At 44.8% G+C, this 19,700-nt stretch overlaps 1 protein-coding gene across 2 annotated transcripts in view; it reads left to right on the top strand.

Annotated features, from left to right (window-relative positions):
- The first annotated feature begins 13,159 nt into the window (after window positions 1-13,159).
- The window catches only part of PIP4K2A (phosphatidylinositol-5-phosphate 4-kinase type 2 alpha), a 97,595-nt gene continuing 91,054 nt past the window's right edge, over window positions 13,160-19,700 (top strand). Inside the window, exon 1 of one of the 2 annotated variants that reach the window (XM_065731407.1) lies at window positions 13,160-13,438. In XM_065731407.1, the coding sequence (XP_065587479.1) occupies window positions 13,298-13,438 (141 nt within the window). In that variant the 5' untranslated portion in view covers window positions 13,160-13,297. The remainder of the gene's footprint in view (window positions 13,439-19,700) is intronic. The other variant, XM_065731406.1, reaches the window with a different exon arrangement.

Raw genomic sequence — 19,700 nt, 5'->3', positions numbered from 1 at the left:
ACTTGCAGAAGCAAAGAGATATGAAAGACACTTGGAGCACTGATAACTGTTTCCCAGGACCTAGATTTTAATCCAGACGTGGATGCTCAGGAACCCTAAATGAAGTCCTCTACCAAAAGCAGTTGTCCCTGAAGGTGCATTTATGCCCTGCTGCTGCCTGAGCCCAAGGGGCTGACCTGGCCAAACAATAGCCTTTCTGGCAAGTAGGATGGCTCTTTGTTGGCATCCACAGGCACTGATGAAGAGAGCCTCTTCTACTGAGTAGGGGAGTGCATCAAAGAGGGGTTTTTAATCCTTTTTTACAAGTTGTCATTCACAGAGACGTGCAAAATGAATTGTCTCATTCTGGGCTGAAACAGGAAGATTCAACAGTTTTTAACAAATGGGTGGCATACCAAGTCATAGATTATAAACTAATGAAGAAGTTTGTACTGAACAGTTGTCCATCATACCTGAATGTCTTGGCTGAAATTCTAAAACCTCCAAAAATAAATAATTTAAATCATATATAATCTCATAAGTTTTTAGAAAGTGTCTAAAATGGTTGAGGATTAAAATGCATTAGTAAACCTGATTGCCTTGGGTCACATCTGCAAGGTTTGTGTTTGTCTTTTCTGTGAAGAAAGAAGTTTGAATGTAAGCTGTGAAAAGTTGACTGCTAAAAGATTTTCTGTACATGAAAATAGAGTTCTTCACTGAGGGAAGAGGGCTGGGGCAGGTCAGTGGCTGTGGCTGGGCTATGCCACATGCCAGGCTGAGGGATGTCCTGGCATGTGGCCTTACACAGTGTCTCTGGCAGGGGACACACATGGGGAGAGAAAGCACATGATATCAGATAAGCCCATATTGTCACAGTGGCACAGTTGGCAACAATTTGTGCCCTGTTTGCCAGGAGATACTGATTCATGTTCCTGACTGCCATTAACTTGTACGGCCAATTTATTCTAACCTCTCGATGTCTGTTTTTCCCATCTGCTGAAATTCAGTTAATTAACAAGTCAACTGTGATTTGTTCTGTACTTTAAAAACCTTGTGTGATATATAAATGTTGAATAATACTGGCAACTTCCTTTCAGGTACCCCATAAAACAACTCTCAGAAGGGCAGGTTCTGCCCAGGGAAGGAAGTATGTGTCCTCTTAGTTTCAGATTTCTCTTAGCATACCATGGTCACAGAGGCAAAATATCTGCTTTGGAAAAGGCCAAGCTGTTGGAAATTTCTTCCTATCAGGGAGCTAATGTCCAAAATAGTAGCTTCTAGGCTTAGCAATGAAGGTGTGGTGCGTTCACTGCACTTCTGACATGAAGGCTGCCTGGGCTTTGCTCCCTTCTCCTCTTCCCCTTCCAGTGGTTTCCCACAATGTGACCCTCTGCTGTGCCCTGAGCTCTGCCTCTGCCTGATCCCATACTGGTTCCTGGTCTTTGCTCCTTTCAGGCTTTTCCTTTAGGCTATTCACTTTCATTTCCAAGGCAAAAATATTTTTACCAAAGCAGATGCCAAGTCACCCAAGTGATCTCATGCTTTTTCAGGCAGAATTCTCTTCAGTAGAGTTGTGGTTCTGAGTGAAATGGTTAGATGTCATTATTCCCATTTTCTTCTCTCTAAATAGCAGCCTGAAGCAGTTTTACCAAAGGACAGCTATTTTTCAGGTAGTTCTTTTTATCTGAATGCTTTTTGAGTGCACTTCTAATCTGGTGATAAAAATACTGTATGTGCTGCTTTTCTACTTCTCAGTTCCCTGCTTTGCGCATACATTTGGCACAGGGACTCTCGCTAAGGTCCAAACCTGTCAGTTGACCAAGTGAAATTAATGAGGCTATCATTTATGCTACTGAACTTCTAGCACCAGAGAGAATAGGTGAAAAATAAAAATAAATAAAAACGATGTGGGGTGCGGTCGACACACCAGAGGGACCTAGACAGGCTTGAGCAGTGGGCCCAGGTGAATCTCATGAGATTCAACAAATCCAAATGCACCTGGGTCAAGGCAAACCCCATTACCAAAACAATCTGAGGGATAAAAGGATTGAGAACAGCCCTGCCAGAAAAGACCTGGGGGTAATGGTGGTGAAAGGCAAGCTAGATGTGAGCCAGCAATGTGCCCTCACAACCCAGAAAGCCAACTTGTATCCTGGGTTGCATCAAAAGAAGTGAGGCCAGCAGGGTGAGGCAAGTGTTCCTGCTCCCTCTACTCTGCACTGGTGAGGCCTCACCTGCAGTACTGCATCCAAATGTGGAATCCTCAGTACAGGAAAGACACAGACCTGTTGAAGTGTGTCCAGAGGAGGGCCACGAAAACAATCCCAGGGATGGAACACCTCCCCTACGAGGACAGGCTGAGGGAGTTGGGGCTGTGCAGCCTAGAGAAGAGAAGGTTGTGAGGTGACCTGAGAGTGGCCTTTTGGTATCTAAAGGGGAGCTACAGAAAGGAAGGGGACTGACTCTTTAGCAGGGTCTACAGTGACAGAACACGGGGAAATGGTTTCTAGCGTAAAGAGGGCAGTTAGTTTAGATATAAGGAAGAAGTTTCCAACAATAAGGGTGGTAAGGCACTGGATCTGGTCACCCAGAGATGTGGTTATGCCCCATCTCTGGATAATGCTCCAGGCTACCTGATCTAGCTGTGGTGTCCCTGTTGCTTGCAGAGGAGTTGGACTAGCTGGCCTTCAGAGGTCCCTTCCAACTCTAAGGATCCTATGATTCACTGAAAAATGCTCAGATTTGAGACTGACTTTTAGATTGATCGTGCAAATCTGACAAATTTTGTCTGGAAAGCATGGAAAGAATGAGTGCAAATTTATGGACAATTTTTAGGGTGTGATTTTAAAACCCCAAATGTACTCACTATGCATCTGTAAAAAATCAGTTCTGAAAAACTCTGGGTCAGTGGCAGAGGTTTTAGGAAATTGAGCTTTAATTGGTTCAGCCATTGACCCTAATCCACTTATCCTCACGTGTAAGGACACAGTAGATGGTTGCAAATTCTCACCTACATTCTATATTCATCTTATATTTAATTTATCTATCTTCTTTTTTAGACCGTTGCCCAAATTGTTAAGGCGTAGGTTCTTAAAACAATTACATATAAGAATAATTTGAGTACAGAAAAATTACTCACTTTCTCCTATAAATTGCTAAGTGCTTTAGTAATTTTAAATATATTTTTAAATTTTATATTACTATATTACTAATTGCTATTGAAGTATTACGACCATTACCAGTTAACAAGTGGTATGCTAGTTGGAAGAACACTAAGAATTTAAAGGAATGTCATTTCCTTGTGTACCAGCTGGGACAGTCCATAGACAGCAGGTACTGTCAGGGAATGATGCCTTGGGGACAACGCCTGCGGTACTCTGAAATGTAATGAAGAAATGATCAGTGCAGTTTTCCATGAACAGAAGAGGGAGGATTGCATTTCCCTGCCCAGTCTGTTACTGCTGACCACAGAATGGACTTTACTATTTTCTATGCTGACATTCAAATACTATTTTCGTCCTAAAAAAACAGATTAATACACAAAAGATTACATGCTTTTTTAAATAGTTCCTCATGCAAAAGTTGCTTAGATTTGGCTTTTTTTCCTGCCTTTCCTTAGGGACTGTTAGAAGCAGCAATATTTCAGACTTACCGGAATGTCTAGAGAAATACATCTTTCTCCTTGAGAGATTTGTTCCAAGCTAATAGCGCTTTCTGCCAGTGAACATGACTGAAGACAGAGGCAAGAGAAACCTGGTAACTGACAGAAAATATCCCAGCAATGGATGAAGAAGCAAATGAATAAAATAATGAAGTGATAAGTCATACAAATTGTTTCTTTGCTCTGAGTGAAAGGAGAAACATGAGAGTATCTGACAGAGCAGGTCACTCTGATGGCAGTCTTCCTGAGACCTACTGTCCCAGTAAAAGCTATTTGATTTCATTTATAAGGCACTGTTTGTTTCAAAAGATCAGTCTCATTCAAGCTTTCTCTGCTATTTCTTTTTAAACATCTATCTAATGTCTGAACCTCTGAGTAATTTTCTTGTCACAAAGAGTGTGCAGAAGACGAAAGCAAACACACGCTGTTTCCTCCCTCCCTTTTCATTCTATTATTTTCTTGTTTCTTACATTCTCCTCCATTTCCCTTTTTGTCAGCTCTCTTCTGTACCAGTCCTTCTTTCTGGCTGGTGTGTGTGTGTCTGCATATTGTCACAATCAAGAAGTGACAAGGAATAGTACTTTCTCATATATTTTTAAATGGTGTCTTCATGCTACTGTTAGTCAGATTGCAACCCTGAAAAATAGGTTCTGCCTGCCAGTTAGTGGGAAGAACTTACCTGTCTGCCATTTATGAGAAGAGCTAAAACCTCTTCTTTGCAACATTCACCAGCCAAAATAATGGGAAACAGACTACAATTACCATGTCCCTTAGTTATGTCTGCTGAGTTTTCTCTGCTTTGGAAACAGGGGAGCCACTGTTTCTCTTTCCTCCCCCATTGCTTCCCGCAGGAACCCAAACTGAAACTGTGTGGTGAGCACACAAGGAGCAGCATGGAGATGGCCTCCCTCCTCAGAGCAAACCTGTCAGCATGTCTGGGTTTTATCTTTTTTTTTTGTTGACACTTTTCTGTGAGTAAATATTGATTCAGTATTTGATTACAGAAAAGGGGGGTTTGTATCAGTCACATTGGCATTGATTCAGTGCCACCAATATTCAGACTTTATATTCAACATAACTTTGAGGTCTTGAAGGCCTGGCTTGCTGTGCAGTAGGAGTTGAAGACAATTCTGAAGATTGAGCTCAACCCAGATGTTCAAGAAACTGAAAAACACACTGGAACAAATGAATATTTCATCATAAGCAGTCTTCATACATCTTTGCCTCAAAGCTAATCAAAACCTCTTGGCTTCCTTGTTGTGCTCTTCCATGCAGGATGGAAACTATTTCTGCAAGGACCACGCAGTGCTTAACATCACAGAACTGACATTTATCTAAATAGGAAATCTCTTGCTGTGCTGCACTTACTCTGCAGTTTGCAATCTTCTAAGCTGCCTTTTCTGCCTTCCTTGAGAGGAAACACGGTAGCGACCTCATTTGCAAATGCAAAAACAGTGACAGTAGAAGAAAGTTGTGGGTTTATAGGATGTCTTCTGCTTCAGTTTTCTGCCACTCTTATCCTGAACAGCTCACATGTACATAACTGTATACTTTGGAGAGAGCTATGGGCATAAACATCAGTTTCTTGTCTGACATTTCCATCTTTTTTTGCTTTCCATTAATTAATTAATCTCCAAGCCTACTTTATATGTAACAGACCTGGGAGATGTGTTGCTGAACACCGCTAAGAAGTTTTCAGTGACAGTGCCTAACAACCAAAGCTCTGAGGCACGCGGGTTGCATTTTCAATAACTCTGGTGACCCCCAGTAGCTCCCCTCATGCCAGGATTCTGGCTACAACATCGAACCACAAATGCAGAGGTAGCAGCACCTTATCACTCCCAGATCACCAGGAAATGCCACCCACACCAGAGAAAAAGGTTGGGGCAGAGGCTCCTCTTCAGGCCTGGAATTGATAGGACTGCTTCGTTTCACCTACTTTTTAACAATAGAGCAGGCAGTGCACCACAGTCTCTTACACCTGGAGGATGTCATACGTGTGCGAAGGCAGACAAACCCACACAAGAGGGAAGAGCTTCTCTAACAGAACCCAGCCCAACCCCCACCTCACACAAAATGGCTGTGCTGCTGCACCCTGCAGCTCCTGAACCCACAGGGGTGGTACAGTTGTGGGCATACAGCACAATGCCACACACCAAGAAACCTTTCTCTTTATCCTTGTCTACTGCATTTTGTGCTGTTTCTTGGACGTCTGTTGCAGTCCTTGTGTCTAAACAATTCCTAAAGCATTCTCACTTCTGCTCTTGTGAGAAGCAGGGAAGAGATATAATAAAAACACCAGCTTTAAGGAAGTGACTTTTCTAATTTCCATTTTCTTTCAGAATATTTCTTAGAAAAAGTGTATTTGATATGTAAAATGGAAGAATTTGAGGAGAGTTTGGTTTTACACAGGGTAAAAATTGATTTAGCAGAAGCATATCATATTTTACTGAACTCTAAATATTGCATTTTTTTACACTGCAAATATAAAATTTCCTTAAAAGGAGTAATGTGACAGACTCTATCCCCCAAATAGCTTATTAAGGTGCCACTGCTAATTTTGTATTGATCAAAATAAAAACATACTACGATTGAGCCATAAGGAAGAAAGAATGCAAACTCACATCCATGCTGAAGAAGGCAAAAAGAAGAATCTGGGAAAATAAGGTCAAGGAGCTCCACTGCACTTTCTGCAAGAGTTACAGGCAGAATTCCCCTACAAGCCATTTCTAAACATGGGAAAAATAAGAGGGTGATCGGGAACAGCCAGCACAGAGTGATCAAGGGGAAATTATGCCTGAACCTGATTGCCTTCTGTGATGAGACAACTTGTTCTGTGGTGGAAGGAGGAGCACTGTATGCTTTGATTCTAGTAGGACTGTATTCTTTGATACAGTCTCCCATTATCTCCTTAAAGCCAAATTAGTGAGATATGGATTGTGTAAGTGGATGATAACATGGGCTGAAAATCAGCTGAACCACTGGGCTCTAAGGGTGGTAATCAACAAAGTGAAGCAGAACTGGTGACTGGTTGTACAAGTGGCATCCCTCAAGGATTCATAGTGAAGACAGAACTGTGTAATATCTTTATTCATTACCTGAATGATGGGATGGAGTGCACTCTCAGCAGGTTTGTAGATGCCATTGGAGGGAGCAGCTGCTACGCTAGGAGGACAGGGCTGCTGTTCACAGGGATTTATTCCAGTGATGGGACAAGCAGCTGCAAACAAACTGGAGATATAGAAAATATGTATGGGTGGACAAATACTGGTAAAGTTGCAAGAGTTCCTTCCTTGGAGATTTCAGATTATGAATTGACAAGATATGGAGCAAGCTAATGTCTGGTGACTGATTGCTTTATTTAGATGCTATACATGGGAGACCTGGTTTTCACAGTACTGTGCCACTACAGCTTCAGGATTCACTTGGATTGATCAGGGTCTTCAGACCTGGTGCTTTCCATCCAAAACAGAGGCATCCCATATTAAAGCATGTTTTTATAACTTAAGCTTTGAAAACACTGCACCTTTTTTTCCCACACTTTCACAATCCTTCTCTAGGACTACGTCCCGCTGTTGGTATTAGTAGTACCTTTCAAAGACTTCAGAAGAATAATGTCAGAAAGCTATTTAGCAACACTGAAAGAGAGCACAGATATACCCTTCTCTTAAAACAAAACCCTTAGTAATAGTGGCAACTGTCTAAATTAGAACATGTGGGAACCACTGCAGTTCTTAAACAGTTCATCAGCTCTGGTAGTTCCTGTGAGTAACCACAGTAAGCAAGAAACTCTAAAATGACATATACTAAGGAAGTAGTGTTTCTCAGCTAGAAACTGATAATGCTGCTGAAGCCCTGCAGCAGGAAGGAAAATGTCTCTGAAATATTGCAAGTATTAAATATACAGCTATAGGAAAATGGAACTTAATCATTTTACCAAATAAGATGAGCTATGCACCAAGCAGGATCTTCTAAAATATGTGCAGTTAAAGAAAGTAAATATTATTACTTAAATATTTTTAAAATTTGTCTTTATGTTTAAAGGTTATAAAAACTAGATACAGGAAGCACAGAATCTTTTCAATAAGAAAAAAAAGTACTTAGAAAAAGATCAGCTTTTAGATAGACACAAATATCAAAATATTACACTTAATGTTGATCAAAATACCGTTCAGGCTGGAGAACAAACAAGAAGGTATATATATAGAATGCCCTTATTGAACTTAAACATTTTTTATCTTGTTCATAAGATACCACAATTTCGGTAGTGGAATCTATAAATTTTTATCTTTTTGCTGCTCCAAATTCTCTAAACCCAAGCTGGAGCAACAGCATCCAGGAGCAGATCTGAAACTCTACAGCTGACTACACCCAATAAAACAAAGGTTGCATCAACGGAGAGACTTCAGAAAATCCCTGGTTCTTCAGGAAGCTGCACATAAACAACTCAAGTAGTCACTACGAACCTAAAAAGGGTTAAAAGCTTTTGCTAAATAAGAAGGAAGAGGTTAGCCCTTAAAGGCTGTACAAGCTGCAAAACCTGGCAGTTGTGGCTTGTTAAACTGCTGGGAGGTGGAACTGAAGGCTGTGCTGCCTAAGTGGGGAAGTCATAAAAGGGAAGCAGAGGGCCCCAGAGGGAGTGGGATAGCTGAGTTTTAGTGTTTCTCTCTCTAGGGGGAATTTACTTTGTTTGAACTAAAATGGGCATGGCTACTGCTAGATGCTGATCACAGTAAGGCTTTTAGTTGGCTTGTTTATGGAGAGTCAAACAAGGTGAGAAGAAGCTCTCCTGGCTTCCACTGCATTTACGGTGGTGACTAAAGAAGCTACCTCTGGCTGTAATAATTCCCTAAACATATACTGGAGTGAGTTGTCTACTTTTTTTCAGTACATCCAGCTCCCCCCTAAAAAAAAAAAAAAATAAAAGCCCCAAAGCATCACTTAAGACAGATTCCTGATCCCCAATTGGGGCTGATGGCCTCTTTGTAGGCCTCTGGTTATGTGTCATGCTTCCTGCTGAGAAACAAAAGAGAATTGGTAATGTTTAAAATGAAGTGTCAGAATCTTTTCTGCTTAAAAATTATTGCACTGATCTCTGTAAATTAATTTTCATTTTGCATTGTAAGTTATGTCCCAGAGATCCAGAGAATCCTCTGCAATGATGTGAAATTCTGTGAATCCTCTAACTCCCAGTGGCACATCTAAATGCTGGCAATGCTTTCTGCCTGAAAGCATATATAACCAGTAATCGTTTCCACATATGGATTGTATGTGTACTTCTAAAATCAGAGCAATTAAGGAGGCTGCATGTTAAGTAGTTGATAGTTACTGCTTTTCTATTTCTCCTTTTCTGTTTTTAAAAGAAACAAAATGTTTTGTCTTCAAAATATGTGGGCTGCTCTTATTACTTTCATCATGTCTTCAAGATGTGTTCTCTAAAAAAGCAGCAGTATTTCAGAACTAGGGGCTAGATTTAAAGTAGCCCAGCTTGGCTTGAAGTGATGTGTGCTCAGACCAATTTATAGAGTAATGGAACAATTTATGAGTCTGCCTTAGCCGAAATTAGTTTCTGTGGCAGTTGGCCCAGGGAAATTCTGTGGGCCTTCTGTTCTTTGCAGCTGCAGAAAATAATTGTAAAGGGGAATATTACCTTCCAGTAGCTAGGCAAAGCCTCAGTTACAAACTGTGATATCCCTTTCCTTAAAAGCAGAGACCCTAACTCACCAGTAGAATTGCTCTAAATGACCAGTGAAACAAAAACCAAGTCATTCCTATACATAATGGAATAAAGTGTCAAATTAGAAAGCATTATGTTTAGACAATAAGGTTAAACAAAACTTTGCTGCACGTACCAGTAAGAGGGAATAGCCTTTAACAGGAGCTTGCTCATCTCAGGCTTTTCTTAAATGCTAATGTGAGGACTAGCACTCTTATTCTGTTGATGAAGTCAGTTAAAGACAACCCTTCATTAGCAAGGGACTGCTAGCTCATTTGCTCCTTTGCTCTCCCCTGTCCTCCAGCTCCAGCTGAGCACCTTGTAACAGACATAGGAAGAAGAAGGAATTTCACAAATGGTGGGAAACAATTTATACAGATATGACAAAACAAAATAGTTTCATTTCCACTGGAGCTTCTAAAAACTGGTCAGTGCTGCTGGCAATAGTACACTGCCTCACCAGAAGCCCAGCACATTCAGCTTAGTTCACTGGTGACAGCATTCATTTAACAAAGTTCCCAAACACTGTGAATTGAACCTGGCCGTGCCCTCCCATTCAGTCCTTATGCAGTTCAAAAGCTTTATATCCAGCCATCAAAAAGTTCTGGACACACTGAAGAAGTCTCAAACACTGTATATCTGTGGGGGGTGGATTTCTTTAAAGTCGGAAGTGCTGCTCAGGACTTGACGCGTGCAGTAACTCAGAGAATGAGTCCCCTGTTCTCAGTAACTGTTCTTACCAGACTGGAACCTACAGATCCTGACTTACAATGGAACTTAAATGCAGTTGTGGAGCTGCATTGACCAAGAGAGACCTCTCCAGAGGCATTACAGGCAGCATGCACCATGTCTGGTTTTAGCTCTGATGCTTTTCAGTACTATCCCAGAGTATCTTTCATCAGCCTTCTTTGAGAAGGCTTTGATGCAGGGGGACCCTGGGCAGAGGATTGGTGTAAGACCAGGCTTATTCACAGGATTACTGTTAGGGCTGAGGGAAAGGGAGAGCCCAAAGTTTCAGCTCAAACGGTGTTGAAAGAGAAGTCTAGGATGTAACAACTTTGCAGGCGAAACTTTTATCACAGGCCTCGACTGGTTGTCTGGTCCTAAGATCAGGCCCTGGTTAGGTTTATTTTAAGGGGTGGGGTTAGGATTACAGTTGGAGGAAGAAAGAGGTTGGAGCTCTAGTTGAAGCACAGCCTGAAAGAGCGTGCCAAAGAGATGTGCAGGCTTCAGGCATGACCAGGTTTCACTGCTCCAAGTGACACACACGTCCAGCTTCAAGTATATTGTGGCATAGGTAGAAGACACAGTGGTCCTGATAAGACAGACAGGTGCAAGTAGGCATCCTTAGTAGGTTTTGTGCCAAAATTTGGAGACAACAAAGCTGTGCCTTAGACCTCATCTAGGTTTACCCAAAACTCGTACAAATTCTGGTGTAAAGATTATGGTTGACATCTTTTGTTCCTCTGATAAAGCATAATCTTCCTTGGAAAGGATTCACATTTGCAGGAAAGAGCTCTTCAGAATCTAGGCTGAGAAGACAGCAAAGTCTCCTGGAAGAAAGAAAAGAACAACTTCTTTCCCCAGTCTCCCCTTCCCTGTAATAAACCTTCCAAAATATTTGTTGCACGTTACACACTTAAAAAAACAAAATGCTTCACTATATGGATTTATTGTGGAAAGAAGATGAAAGGCAGATATGTGACAGATGTCACACTGATGCGTGCAGCACTGCAAAATGATTAGATGTCACATTCTAAGCATAATGTAAGGAATAAATGGGTACCAATCTCTTCTAAAAATCTGACTTCAAATCTATATTTAGGCATCTAAGTGACCTGCTTTTAGTCAGAGGTGCTGACTATTCAGCTGCTTCCACTGACTGCAGGAACAGTCAGGAATTTTTGTTGTAAGACTTTTTTTTTCAAGAACAAAAGTTATAATTTAGAATTTGTCTAACTTCTGAATAAATTTATACTGTAAAAATAGGAGTAACCTAAACTAAAATACAGCGTCTCCACTCTCTCCTGTTCTTAGTAAGATTAAGAAAAAAAAAAGACTATATAACAAATGCAGTTAACTGCTTCTATGCAGGAGAGAGATAAAGGACTACCAGATAAAGCAATATCTGTTTGGATGACTTTGCTACTGCAGTCACAATGGCGTAAGAGGAACAGAGTGGATGAGACACTTAACCACTGAGCTTAGTGCAACAAGGCTCTCAATCCATGAGCACTCGTGGAGGTCTGTGCTGCGAGGGAGGGGAACCCAGAGTGCACTTGCAGACCCTAATGAGCAGCCTCACCTGGGAAGACAACCCACAGCCTCTGACCAGGACCTCAATTTAAGTTCACAGATGGAGTTAGGCTTACACTTTGCCTGACTTGTGCTATAGATGCGTTCGTAAGCTTGTCTCTGGGGTCACTTTGGTCCTTCTCCAAAGGTAGCTTGCTTCCCAGATGGACCTTATGCCTACTCTGTGCCTTTCTGGAGGGAGCTGGCTCATTGCTTCCATGGGACTGCTGATATGTGCCGGCTCCTGCACCCAACCTTTATGGCATCAGGTCCCATCTGATGAGGGCTATGCCTGGACTGGGACAGCTCACAGCTCACCTTTGTCTGTCCTCAGACTGCAGCCCTGCTGCTGCACTCTGAAGGTCACCTTGCTTCACGATCAGCGTGTGCATGCAGCCAGGCCTACAGCAGGCAGGTACACCTGAGTAGTGAAAAAGATGGGGGGGGGGGAAGTAGTGTAAATACTGTGTGTGCCCAAGGAAGGGTAACTGGGCTGGTGAAGAGCCTAGGGCACAAGTTTAACGGTGAGTGGCTGAGGGAACTGGGATTGTTTAGTCTTAAAAAGAGGAGGGTCAGGGAGACCTTATAGCTCTGTACAACTGCCTGAGAGGAAGATGGGGTGAGGTGAGGGGGTTGGCCTCTTCTCCCTGTTAACAGCGATAGGATGAGAGGGAACAGCATTGAGATGCACCGGGGATGTTCAGCTTGGATGCTAAGAAAAATTCCTTCTCAGAAGGACTGGTGGTGCACCGGCACAGGCTGCACAGGGAGGTGGTGGTCACTGTCCCTGGGGGTGTTGAAGGACTGTGTAGATGTGGCACTGAGGGATGTGGTTAGTGGGAACAGGTAGGGGTTGGACAAGATGAGCTTAGGGGTCTTTTCCAACCATAACAATTCTGTGTTTCTCTGCTGTCTCTGCGTTAGGTTCAGTGCAGCAGGGGCTGCCCATGCAGACCTCTGTGTGTGAGGAGTACATTCTGTGTGCAGCATTCCTACGCTGGGAACGTGGCCCCTGCGGGATGTCCTCCGACATTGACCACATCCTCTGTGGTCACGAAGCCAGCTCAGAAACACGTGAAAACGTTTGCTTTGGGTACAGCTGGGTGAATGCAGCTTGTGGGGCATATGGACTTCACCGAACAGTTTAGCTGCACGGACCCTGCAGGAGAGCGCTATTTTCAGCAAGAATTCGCCTTATGTCAGCCAGGCGGGCCGGAGCTACGCCAGGAAGCGGCGCGCAGTGCCCCGTCCCCCCTATACGGGGGGTGGTGATGTGAGCGCTGAGCGCGGCGAGCACGCACCGGGAAGCATCCCCAGCGAGGGAACGACATAGCGCGGGCGCAGCACCGACCGCACCGCGCAGGCGCGATCCCGCGGCGCATGCGCAACGGGGCGTGGAGAAGCGAAACTCGGCGCCCGTTCCCGCGCCGGCTCGGAGGGGCGGGGCGCTGCCGTGCGTGGCGGGGGCGGTTCCCCCGCGGCGGGCGGGGCCGCGGAGCGCGAGCGGGGCCATTTCGGCGCGGCGGAGGCCGGGATGCGCCCGGCGCCCCGCGGCAGTCGGTCCGTCCGCCGCCGCGCCGAGCCGCCCGCGGGGCTGCCGTGCTGAGCCAGCGCCCGCCGCGCGTCCCGCCCCCGACTCCCGCGCCATGGCGGCTCCCGGCACGGTCGCCTCCGTCATGGCGAGTAAAACCAAGACCAAGAAGAAACACTTCGTGGCGCAAAAAGTGAAGTTGTTCCGGGCCAGCGACCCGCTGCTCAGCGTCCTCATGTGGGGGGTCAACCACTCGGTAAGCGGCGGGACCAGGGGGCGGCGGTGCCCGCGGGCGGCGGGAGCTGCCCCGGCCCCTCCCGGGCGGCGGTGCGGAAATGCGCTGCGGTTCCCTTCCCCCGATCCCCCCCCCACCCCAGCTCACCCCTCCACCGAAAATTATTTTCTAATAACGAACCGCTGCGGCTCTGCTGCCCGCCCGGCGGAGCGTCACATGGCCGTGGCGCTGCGGATCGGAGCGGCGGGGTCCGCCGGTACCCGCAGCCCTTCCGCCGCCGCGCTGCGGAGCGCCGTCTCCGGATGCGCCCTCGCGGCGTTCGGCGCTGGAGCTCCTCGTGTAGCTGTCGGCGTGCGCTATGGATGCGGCCGCTTTGGTGGCGGCGATGCGTCGCCTCGGTGTTGTCTTTGTTCCCAGCCCATCCAGACCCGCCGCCTCTCTTTTGTGCGCGGTTCGGCGGTGCGGGCGCGGCCGTCGCTGCGGTGCGGTGACCCCGAGGAGGCGGCGGAGCTGTCGGTTGGGTCGCTGAGAGCGGCCGCGTCCTGCAGCGCGGGCTGGGAAGGAGCGAGACGCTTACGGCCTCTGCCTGGGGAAGTGCATGGTGCCCTGCGCGCCGCAGTTCGGCTCGCAGGAGCCTCCTTCCCCTTCTGAATGCGTGCGATTATCTCCCAGGCGCAGCTCGCGGAGGACAGCGGGCTGGTGACAGCGGGGTGAGATGCTGCTGGCTTGTGCGGAGCTGCTCGTGGAGTGCAGCCCCCCACAGCCCCAGCTCGTGCTGTGGGCAAAGGGAAGTCCCGTGTCCTCCCCGGAGTTGTGTGTAATAACCAAGCAAATAGGGACCGGCACGGTGCTCTGTGCGGTTCCTACAGTCCTGTGTTGTTTGGAGTGCACAGCCATTCCGGTTGGGAAGTGTCACAGGGGCATGCTGCTTTATGTGTGTAAGGCTAAAAATGGCAAATAGAAGGCCTTGAGTTGGTGAGGGGAGCTGGAGTGGCAGGGCAAGCTGGGGGTATGGCAAGCTTGGAGAGATGCAACTTTGCCTTGGTTTGAAGGAAGGCAGTAGGATTGAGCGTGTGCTGTGCATGCTACAGATGCTCTCTGGTGTCCTCACCTTGCAGCAAGGTGTAACCATGAGTAATGCTTTGGGCCCTGTGGGCAGTAATCCCTGCCAAATGAGGGAGCATGCAGAATAACCTGGTGTGTCCAGATCTAGGTGTCTCTTTGGCTCAGAACACAGCATGGAAGTGCTGCTGGATGCTGGCGTAGGTGCTCACCCTGTTGATGTGTAATGCTGGGTGCAGCTGTGGCTGACAGATGGAAATGAGTGCTTGGTGTGATGGGAGCAGTTCCAGACAGAACTCTGTGCAGGCAAAGCACTCGTATGCATTCACTGAGGTCAGGAATTGGGCATGCTTATGTTTCCTAGCAAAATAAACAGAAACCCAGAAGAAAAGGTTAGACTAGGAAATGAGCATAAATTACAGTTAATGATGATAGTAATTAAATAAACTTAGAAACGTAGTACTCATCTGAAAAATCTTACTTAAGGCTGCTTTCAGAGCTGTGCACAGCGATCAATGAGTTGGTCTCTGAGCCTTAAAGGCTCGGGAATAAGGATATGCAGAAGGGGTGGGTCTGAAACGTGGTTCCTACATCTCAGCAAAATGTGTTATACATTGGAAAAAAGCACTTGGTGAACAGAAAACAGGAAAAGTAGTTTTTTTTTTTTCCTGTAGGCTTTTTGAATGTAGGGCCAGAATGCTGACATGCTTGATGGCCAAGTTTTCAATTTAAAATCCAAAGATTATTTGAGTGTGAAGAAGAGCTATATGAAGAAACTGTTAGAAGAACTGTAAACCTCTCCCTCCTAGAAGGAAGTATGACCCAAGGAAGGGAAGTGTTGTTCATTAGCATCACGGAGAGATAAGGCTTACAGCAGGTGTGTGAATTCCTAATGTGAAAAAGGTCTTCAGGGAGGTGTGCTTCCCAGGGCTCCCCAGTGCAGGTCATGGGCTGTGAGGAAGTTGTACTGGTGCCCTTTTGGTAGGAGGGCGCTAGAGTTGGCAAAATCTTTCTGGGGAATGCAGTCAGGAATAACTTCAGAGGGCATCTGAGGGGAAGCAACATGTAGACATTATTCACAGATCTTAGGGGAGCATGAAAATGTGCTCACGTGGAGAGCAAGACATTCACTTTTTTGGTATGCTGAAAGATGCTGTTGCAGAACTTTCACCAAGTGAAATGCCAGAAATAAAAGGCAGGCTCTGCTTTCTGCAGCCTGCTGTGGTCGCCCTGTTCCCAGTGCTGGTGGGGCTGTGCTGTGTCGTGTTGGCTGTCTCCTGTTGGGAGCAGGTTAGGAAAGCTGGGGATCTGTAGGAAGCTGGGCTTAGCTCCTTCAATACATATCAGCCACAAATACTGAGAAAATAGAATCACAGAAGTGGATTTTGGCTAAGGAGTTTTGAGGTAAAGAATGAGACACTGGAGATCTCTCCTTCTGACTGTACTTAGTGGTTAGCATAGAAGAGGACGAATGCTTAATGAAGTTCTTCAGAATAATGAATGTGCAAGTTTAAAAAAAAAAAAGGCACTAAAACTCAGCCTCTAGAATCTGTAATCACCATCTGTTTCAGGATGATTACAAGCTGATCTAAAAATTTACCAGCCCTTGACATTGCAGTGGCACTTGCTGCCTAATAAGCAAGTGAAACAATAAGAATGTGTGGATCAAATGCCTTTTTTTCTCCCCCAGCATATTTGAGGAGTACATCAGAAGGCATATACTTTCTGTGGGTGAAAGAATTCAACAGATAATCAACTCCAAAACTGCCTTCAGCCGCTTCCATGCGGCACCCTGAAGCCTGATGCCACTGTTGCACTCTCAGCTGTAATCTGGCTTGATCTTTTTAAGAAAAGTGGAACAACATGAGGACAGCATAATAAAAGGAGCGAAAGCTATGGAAGTCTGCTGTCTGCCAGTGTGACATCTTTACTGTTAGAGCTAGACATGGGGAGAATAAAACCAGCGTGACAAGTGAATGTGGCTTTCCCTCTCCTGTGTCCTAGTGTCTGTGTGGTCGCATCAGGAAACCTGCAGCTGTACAGAGGTACAGAATAATTACAGGAGAGGTTATGCCCTCTGGAGTAAAAACTGTTGGCTTATGTTTATCAAAACTAAAAATCCGCACAGTGTTTACTACTGGTGATGCATCTTTGAAACTTACTGTACTTCAGTAACTTCTGGGTCCTGATTTTTTTCATGTATTTTTAAATGATAGCGTAGCTAAACCCTGAGGATGTGGGGCTGATTTGTGGCCTGTGTGAGCGCAGCAGGGCAGGGCTGAGCGCTGGTGTTGACATTCCCATGGAGCATCACTGCTGCAAATGTGCTCCGATAGCGGTTTTTTGAGGCGAGCGAGACAAAGTAATGAAATTCAAGTTATTGGTCTTAGGGTCAACTTCAGATTTTTGACAGTGAGCTGGAAAAAGCCTTCCTTATTAATTGCTTAATGGAGGTGGTGGTAGATTACGTGGGAGAAGGCGCTTTCTAAGAAGCAGTGAGGGACGATGTATTAAAACGCATTGATTTCAGCAGAGCAGGTAATAAAGCAATTAAAACTATTTTTGGGCTGAGTGCCCAGGTGTTCGTATGTAGAAGGAAGTAGAACAGGAAAAGCTGTTTCCTGAGGACTTGGTTCTTTTTTGGGTGTGAAGTTCTGTGTTGCTGTAGAAGTTCACTTCATGGTTTGGTTTTTTTTTTTGGCATCTGCATGGACAGACTCTATTAGAAATACAGATTGCACATATTTATTGTGATTGCATTAAGGGTAGTAAGTGGTCTCACATGAAGTAAAAACAGGAGTGATGCTTCATGTGTCTGTCCTCTGAGCGACTGAAAGGGAAACGTGCAATAGCTGCTGTTGGGGGTGAGACAGGAAGAGGAGATGGAAAGAGATCTTGCAGCAGTTTCAAAACCGTGTTCTGCAGTTTCTTCCCCTCTACAAAATAAGGTGCTGCAGAGGTGAGGAGGTTCTTCTGCTTCCTCGGTTTTGAAGCGAGAGTTTCATTAACCACAACAAGGACGGCTGGACAATGTTCAGCAAAACAAATGGGCAGTGCAAATGGGTTTTGCTGACTCAACTGAGTGATCTTATTTGAGTGTCCCGATGGCTTGAAAGAAGTTCTGCAGCGGGTTATTGTAGAACTTGTCATTCATTAAAGCAGTATGTTATGCCTGTTGGCCACACGTCAGTAGGTACTTATTTTCCTCATATGCTTTAGGGTGATGAGCTTTGTTTAACTCTCACTCTTCTGCAGTTCCTGCTGTGCACGTTCATTCTCTTTGTGTGATGCAGATCCGTAGGCTGGCTGTGCACTATGCAGCTACCTCAGACCTTGGGAATAAGATGGAGCTACCTGTTATTTACTGATCTTCAGTTTAATTTTACCTAGGCTCTCAGACTTACAGATATCTTGATTTGTTGAAAGCTTGGTCTTTTTGTTGTTGTTGAACAATGGTGTTTGAAAGACTTGAGAGAAGTATGTGTCTGTCTTCCCTTTCTCCTGATTAAGTGACTGAGTTCTTTTGCAGATAACTGAATTCCAGTAAGAGATCATTAATTTATGCTTACTGCTATGTCTTCTTTCCATGTTGTTCTGCTTTTTATACTTGATTGCTGTTTAGATGTCTAACAAAAGCACTGCTTTTTCTTTCCTCCTTTTCACTGTTGGTGAGGTGCATCTTCTCTTGCAAAAGAGCTGCAACAGTGTTTGAAAAAAGAAAAAGGCTTCTGCTATGGGATGGTAATGAGAAATCTTGTTAGCTTTCAAGGTTTGCATCCTGGAGCCATGGTGAAATGGGCTAGCTTTGAATCGTTGGGATGGTAACTTCTTGAGTGTCGTTTGCTATGTGGATGTCTGTCTTATTGTAGAATCCAGGCTCTATAGGAAGATCATAAGTTAATTAGTTTTGTGCTGAGAGAGAGCTTAATAATGGTGTTGTGAAAATTGTTTGAAGCAGCTGAATGCTGTAGTGATGGGTGTCACAAACTGAAAAGGAAACATTAGATCTGTCATCGAAGAACAAGTTGAATTGTTTGCAGGATAAATACTTCTGGCCATGCACCTTTTAGAGTACTTATTTTTCATCAGACTTGGTGAACTACCACCTTGTGTACTAAGACAAGGTAATTAGTCTAATCCAGCTCCTTGGGGAACATTTTAAGTTCCCAAGGCAACATTAATAATCTTAACATGGCTGAGTGTATATGCACGATCCTTTTAGATTCTAAGAGAAAACTTCAAACAAGCAAACAAAAAATTTCCTTTTGTTGCCTCACTGGAAAGCCTGTGGAGCTCCCCAGTGGGGCTGGGGCTTGCAGAACCACCCCGTTACCATTTGTGCCAACCCATTGAATCTCATTTTTCCCAGGCTCCCTTTGTGGCGTCCCTGCTACCTGCTAGCTTACCTCTCACAATCCTGCTGTTCCTGTACGTGCATCTCATCAATCGTGTCTTTGCCATTCCAGCCTTCCTGGTTGACAAGATCAGCAATATCTGCTTTTCCTGATTAGTAATTATTCAGCTACAAGCTAATAACCCTGTGAAAATATCCATTCAGTTCTTAGATGTGCCATCATTCTCAGAATTCAGCATGTAGCCATTTCAACAGCTGTGCCAGCACAGAATGTGGCAGAGCAGAAAAGGTGGGGCAGAGCAGTTGCTTTGTAAGGAAGTGCCAATTTACACTAGAATAAAGTTAGTCAAACCACAACCTCTATAACTGCTGCTCAGACTTGTTTCTACTCTTTGGTACTGAGCTGATCCTGTAGTGAGTTCATCTGGAGCGGTGCACTAGAGGGGAAGGTACATTATTCACTCTTCTGTGTTAGGTTTTTTTGTTTTGTTTTGTTTTTTAGCTAAGCCATATCCCTCCCTAAGTGTCAATCCCAGCTTAAAAATGGAGCAGTGAACACTGTGGTGATAGTGGAGGGCAGAGGCTGGCTTGGTTGCTTAGAAAAATTAGAGGGACTTTTAGCTCTGGTTGGTGCTCTTCAGCTGACCAGTGTTTCCATATCAGCAGTTCAGTTTCACATCTAGAGATGAACCATTGCACCTTGTCAAAATACTTGAACTCGCTCTGTGGAAGCCTTTCCAGTTATTTTAACCTCTTTAAACATGCATGTGGGCACGTGTTTGGTAAGAGACACAGCAGTTTGTTATACCTGTCAGTTTCCTTGGTCTTATGGAAGATGCTGAGACATCTAACCTTTCAGTTTCTGTC

The sequence above is a fragment of the Cyrtonyx montezumae genome, unplaced genomic scaffold (genome assembly GCF_038088225.1).
Source record: "Cyrtonyx montezumae isolate F1298 unplaced genomic scaffold, pur_monq_1.0 scaffold_14, whole genome shotgun sequence".
Lineage (NCBI taxonomy): Eukaryota > Metazoa > Chordata > Aves > Galliformes > Odontophoridae > Cyrtonyx > Cyrtonyx montezumae.
Note: the sequence above shows the minus strand (reverse complement) of the source record. Positions and strands in the feature narration are given on the sequence as shown.